Below are 6,225 nucleotides of genomic sequence, written 5' to 3'. Positions count from 1 at the left end.
TTAACATGTACTAACCATGTGAATGTGACCAATACAATTGGATTTGATTCAACCTCTTAGAGGTTTGGATCTCCTGACGGAGGGTTGGGGCCACACCCCATTGTGTTATAATTAGGATGAGACAGTTTTATTAACACCATTATTCAATATCAACGGGTAATATTTCATTAGGCTTTTTTAAATCTGGAAATATTGTGGTTTTAGCATTTTCGTCAAGCAAGCACCAACATATGTTTTATAGCTGTAATGGGCAATCATTTGATAAATGATTTTCCTGTATTTGATTTACTGTAGATGTGGATTGATACCATATTTAGTAATGAAGTAGTTGTTTACTTGTTCGTCTATAATAATCTGCTGTAACTAATTACTGATGTTCTAACGTTGACCCGTACAACTGCCATTATCACGTCTCCCAGGGTTGAATGTTATTGCTAAAGTTGATACCAGACTGGATTCGAGGACACGCTGATAATGTATCCGTGAGTCTGTGACACTGTGTGATTCCGTAGCAGGTGATGTTGTGACTTCAAGCTCCCTACAAGCCTCTCGGGATGGTGTTTACAGAACATTCGGCGCTATTGTGAAGAGGCATAGACATTTTCTCTGATTCTGTTCTGGAGGCGTATCCCTGAATTGTTGCATTAGATTGACTTTATCTGTTAACCTGGAATTCCCGTAACAATAGCCTACTGGGCTTATGTGTGTGGATGAAGTGAATGACCATAGGGCGAGGCATGAATGACAGAGAATTGGGTGAGTGAGCTCCCCATACCTGGACTAGGCTGTAGTATAGAGACACAGGTGTCTCTGTCACACTGGTGGAAAATCAGGAAAAGCAAGAAAGGGGTGTTTCAACCCGGACCTGTGGGAGGAGTAAAACTAGACGAGAAATATTGTATGATTCGTTTACTTCCTCGTTCCTCGTCCTATAGTGGCAAAAGTCACGTCTCCAGCTGGTGAACATTTTAAAGATATTGACGGCAACTAAGGTAAGGCATTATTGAGATGGGAATCGTAATATTGTAGAGACAAATATAGAGAAATCAGTAACTCATCATTATTTAAAAGGTGTCTGAATGTGATCTAGGAATGTGGGCCGATTGATATTGATGGGCTGCTACGTGTGTCCTAGGAGTGTCATGTAGCATAAACATATCCGCTCATTCCGATAGTATTGTTCAGTCGATATTAGGCTACACTTCTGTCTGACTGAACTCACATGTGCATATTGCGTTCGGGCTTCAAGTTGAATTGTTTCTCATTGCAGGATTAATGTAGCACTGTCTCTTTAAAAAAAATGTACCGCATATTGTCCAGGAAGTTGTCACGTAATCGGAGGACGGCGTTCATTGTTTGTATCCGATAGGTCGAAGGTAATAGGTACACTGTTACTTTGTAGCAGCGTGTTGCAATTATCTTACTTTAACCTATTCTATATCCTTCCTCCATGATTTCAATCATGAACAGGGTGCAGTTGAAACGCTCGAACATCTTGAGAATGGCTCTAGCAGGATCGGACACCACGGAAGAAGGAAAAGGCGAGACGTTTCTACTTAAAGCCATCAAAATAGGTGGTGTGGTCGTACTTTATTGGTTCATTTCAATAACCATGGTGTTCTTAAATAACTACTTGCTAGACAGTAAAGATTTGGACGCGCCGCTATTTGTGACATTTTACCAGTGCCTTGTGACTGTCGGACTGTGCTATGGCATGCACTTGCTATCCCACTTATGTCCGGGTGTCATCGACTTCCCCTCCGTCAAATTCGACCTAAAGGTATGCCGGGAGGTTCTACCCCTGTCCATCGTGTTCATTGGAATGATAACCTTCAACAACTTGTGCCTGAAGCATGTAGGGGTGGCCTTCTACACTGTCGGCAGGTCACTCAGCACAGTCTTCAACGTTCTACTCTCCTACGTGATCCTCAAGCAGACCACGTCCTTCTACGCCATCCTGTGTTGTGGAATTATTCTAGGTAGGTGGTAATAATAACTAACCTATATCTGGCCTTATGCGAGTACTTTGACTTTCTAGAAAGTTCTCATGTCTAAGGCATATACCCAAGCCAGGCTGGTTAGACAACGTCCTTCCTCCCAGGTAACCAATAATAAGTAACCTCACACTTCTCTATAATTGCACCACAGGTTAATACATTCCTACATGGGCCACACCTGTATTGACCATATATTGAACATAAGGTATTGCTGCTGAAGGACCATGTTAATGCTTCTTTCTTTGTCTGTCCCTCCTATTAGGTGGATTCTGGTTGGGTGTGGACCAGGAAGGTGTGGCGGGCTCCCTGTCGTGGGCGGGTGTGTTTTTCGGTGTGCTGGCCAGCGCCTGCGTCTCCCTCAATGCCATCTTCACCAAGCGGGTCATGCCGGCGGTAGACGGAAACATCTGGAAGCTCTCCTTCTACAACAACATCAACGCCTGCATCCTCTTCCTCCCACTCATCCTCGTCTTCGGTGAGGTCGGCCACCTCGTCCATTTCAGCCGCCTGGGTGACCCTACATTCTGGGGCATGATGACGCTGGGCGGCGTGTTCGGTTTCGCCATCGGCTACGTGACGGGCCTCCAAATCAAGTTCACGAGTCCGCTCACGCACAACGTGTCGGGGACGGCCAAGGCCTGCGCTCAGACGGTCATCGCTGTGGTCTATAACCAGTCCAGTAAAAGTTTCCTGTGGTGGACTAGTAACCTGATGGTCCTTGGTGGGTCTTCTGCCTACACCTGGGTCAAAGGCATGGAGATGAAGAAGGTCCATATTCCCCAGGAGGAGTCCAAAGAGAAACTGCTAGGGGAGAAGAGTGATGCCGGGGTATAGTGGGACTAGGATGACCTTCCACCACGGTGGTGGTGACCTGGGGGTATAGTGGGACTAGGATGACCTTCCACCACGGTGGTGGTGACCCGGGGGTATAGTGGGACTAGGATGACCTTCCACCGCGGTGGTGGTGACCCGGGGGTATAGTGGGACTAGGATGACCTTCCACCGCGGTGGTGGTGACCCGGGGGTATAGTGGGACTAGGATGAACTTCCACCGCGGTGGTGGTGACCCGGGGGTATAGTGGGACTAGGATGACCTTCCACCGTGGTGGTGACCCGGGGGTATAGCAGGATGAGGATGACCTTCTGCCATGGTGGTGGGGACGTTGACCCGCTGATGACAGAAGACAATGTAAACACTAAGGCCTAACCACAGAGTTGTTTCTACAGGGATGTTCTGTTGGAACAGTTGGGCTGTGTGCTGTCAATATAAATGAACGTTACTATAGTAACACAAACAGAGGTGTAGGAAGGCTACGGGGTTGTTTTGTTACTCAGTGGGACCTTATTGTTTTATCATTTCCTTAGAAGGTTATTTTGTCCAATTCTGTTAATTATTCAGTGTATGGAGGGTCATGAATTATAACCTAAATCATTCCTGTCTCTTCTTTCAGAACATTATTCATATGTCTGCAGGAAGTATCTAAATCAAGTGACTTTCCTGTTAGCCTGTATGTGTCATCAGTAATGTGACGCAAAACTGCAATATGACAGTTTTCTGGCAAGTGGGGCTCTTATGTTGGGTATACAGTTTGCATATGGAGGGTGGAGACCGACTGTAAGGTTACAATCGCTCACCGAAGTTAATAAGTGATTAAGCCAGTGCTGGTTTTATGGACCGCTTTACGTTATATCTTTGAAGCAGTGACACTGTAGGTGATACAAGTGAAAACCGTCAAAGAGATGGTTGATTCTCTCTGGCTTCAGTAGGGGCACTACAATTAGAATAATTGACAACAAAGGATGTAATCTGAACTGTTTATGCCCTGAGATGGAGATTTTCTATGGCTGTTTATTTTGTGTGTTTTTTTCTTGAAAAGTAACAGATTATAGAAGGAATGTTAAAGATAATGTCTGTGTTGATGTATTGTCTGTGTCATGAAACTTCAATCATGAAGGAAAACTGTTGGGTAACCGGCCAAGTGGCCTGCGGGAGCATCATCATTATGATGTCATAACTCCTTCCTGTCTCAGTGCTGGGTTGAGACCCTGCACTCTAAAACACCCTCATTTCCTAAAGTTATCTCTGCTTGTCCTCTTCTGTAGTGTCATCATTTCAGACCAATGAGATATAAGGAAATGGGACACGAGAAAAGGAATTTACATAGAAAGACTCAAGGCTGGTGATCTGAGAGATCCTAAAATGTGGGTCTTTCAGATTTCAGGTTTTGCTTCTGCGTCCACTTGACACAAAGTCTGTTTTTCTTCTATATATTTGTTGCTCGGGGTTTGTAGTGTGTTGGAAGATACCGGACATGGGATTTCAGAGCTGGTTAGCCGACATAGACGGGTATTGCGTTTTTAAGAAAAGATACAGATTTATTTTAGAAAATATGAAGTTATTCAGTGATGTGACTCTTTTTTATGTGCACTTCAGAAATATAAATGGACATTCTGTTAATCATAACTTGTTACTCGCCTCTCTACTTTCCTCTTGTAAATGTGTTATTTTATCTGCATTCATGATCAAGCATAAATCTTCCTTTTTTTAAATGTATTTTTTACACAGAACAATACTTCACTTGCTTATATGCCAGAGCAGAAACCACCTCTTCTAGGGGTTTGGTCAACTGAGAAGAGCTGAGGTAGTTAATGGTGTCAGACCTACGCAGTTAAACCGATTGGAATCGGTCCGTGAAGACTTGGTCCAGAAGCTACTAAACACAAAGCTGACACTAGATGGCACCAGTATAAAGGAATGAGTACCTCTGTCAGTCCCTCACACTGGTATGGTCAGAGGGTGCCATCTGGCTGTAGTTAGATGCCTAAGCAGCATTAGTCCCTCACACTGGTAGTGTCCAAGTACCATCTGGCTGAAGTTGCTTTCTCACGGTCATCCCAACACCCAAGGTTATTTTGGAATGTTGATGGTGGTAGACCTGTCTCTCAATCCCAACACCCAAGGTTATTTTGGAATGTTGATGGTGGAGTGCCTGTCTCTCAATCCCAAGGTTATTTTGGAATGTTGATGGTGGTAGACCTGTCTCTCAATCCCAACACCCAAGGTTATTTTGGAATGTTGATGGTGGAGTGCCTGTCTCTCAATCCCAAGGTTATTTTGGAATGTTGATGGTGTTAGACCTGTCTCTCAATCCCAACACCCAAGGTTATTTTGGAATGTTGATGGTGGTAAACCTGTCTCTCAATCCCAACACCCAAGGTTATTTTGGAATGTTGATGGTGGAGTGCCTGTCTCTCAATCCCAACACCCAAGGTTATTTTGGAATGTTGATGGTGGTAGACCTGTCTCTCAATCCCAACACCCAAGGTTATTTTGGAATGTTGATGGTGGTAGACCTGTCTCTCAATCCCAACACCCAAGGTTATTTTGGAATGTTGATGGTGGAGTGCCTGTCTCTCAATCCCAACACCCAAGGTTATTTTGACCTGAATGTTATTTTGATGGTGGTAGACCTGTCTCTCAATCCCAACACCCAAGGTTATTTTGGAATGTTGATGGTGGTAGACCTGTCTCTCAATCCCAACACCCAAGGTTATTTTATGTTTTTGGAATGTTATTTTGATGTTGTGGTAGACCTGTCTTTCAATCCCAACACCCAAGGTTATTTTGGAATGTTGATGGTGGTAGACCTGTCTCTCAATCCCAACACCCAAGGTTATTTTGGAATGTTGATGGTGGTAGACCTGTCTCTCAATCCCAACACCCAAGGTTATTTTGGAATGTTGATGGTGGTAGACCTGTCTCTCAATCCCAACACCCAAGGTTATTTTGGAATGTTGATGGTGGTAGACCTGTCTCTCAATCCCAACACCCAAGGTTATTTTGGAATGTTGATGGTGGTAGACCTGTCTCTCAATCCCAACACCCAAGGTTATTTTGGAATGTTGATGGTGGTAGACCTGTCTCTCAATCCCAACACCCAAGGTTATTTTGGAATGTTGATGGTGGTAGACCTGTCTCTCAATCCCAACACCCAAGGTTATTTTGGAATGTTGATGGTGGTAGACCTGTCTCTCAATCCCAACACCCAAGGTTATTTTGGAATGTTGATGGTGGTAGACCTGTCTCTCAATCCCAACACCCAAGGTTATTTTGGAATGTTGATGGTGGTAGACCTGTCTCTCAATCCCAACACCCAAGGTTATTTTGGAATGTTTATGGTGGTGTGCCTGTTTTAATTTTTTTGTTATTTTTTTATTAACAACAAAC

General features: G+C 44.1%; 1 protein-coding gene across 3 annotated transcripts; it reads left to right on the top strand.

Moving 5' to 3' along the window:
• Positions 1-805: 805 nt before the first annotated feature.
• Positions 806-4,461, top strand: LOC124023236 (GDP-fucose transporter 1-like). Of its 3 annotated transcripts, XM_046337762.1 has the most exons (4): positions 806-992; positions 1,271-1,354; positions 1,471-1,979; positions 2,260-4,461. In XM_046337762.1, exons 3-4 carry the CDS (start codon positions 1,502-1,504, stop codon positions 2,829-2,831), a joined length of 1,050 nt encoding a protein of 349 aa, XP_046193718.1. In that variant the 5' UTR covers positions 806-992; positions 1,271-1,354; positions 1,471-1,501; the 3' UTR covers positions 2,832-4,461. The 3 variants fall into 3 exon arrangements, with proteins under 3 accessions (XP_046193718.1, XP_046193717.1, XP_046193716.1); XM_046337761.1 differs by lacking the exon at positions 1,271-1,354 and having other exon boundaries at positions 807-992; XM_046337760.1 differs by lacking the exons at positions 806-992; positions 1,271-1,354 and having other exon boundaries at positions 1,361-1,979.
• Positions 4,462-6,225: the final 1,764 nt, after the last annotated feature.

The sequence above is a fragment of the Oncorhynchus gorbuscha genome, unplaced genomic scaffold, assembly GCF_021184085.1.
Source record: "Oncorhynchus gorbuscha isolate QuinsamMale2020 ecotype Even-year unplaced genomic scaffold, OgorEven_v1.0 Un_scaffold_1561, whole genome shotgun sequence".
Taxonomy (NCBI): domain Eukaryota; kingdom Metazoa; phylum Chordata; class Actinopteri; order Salmoniformes; family Salmonidae; genus Oncorhynchus; species Oncorhynchus gorbuscha.
The sequence above is the reverse complement of the archived record's forward strand: the minus strand, read 5'-3'. Positions and strand labels throughout refer to the sequence as shown.

Coding starts and splice junctions, on each gene's coding strand:
- LOC124023236 (XM_046337760.1), top strand. CDS start 1,451: ATGATTTCAATCATGAACAGGGTGCAGTTGAAACGCTCGAACATCTTG. Junction 1,980..2,259: donor GTGTTGTGGAATTATTCTAG/GTAGGTGGTAAT, acceptor CCCTCCTATTAG/GTGGATTCTGGTTGGGTGTG.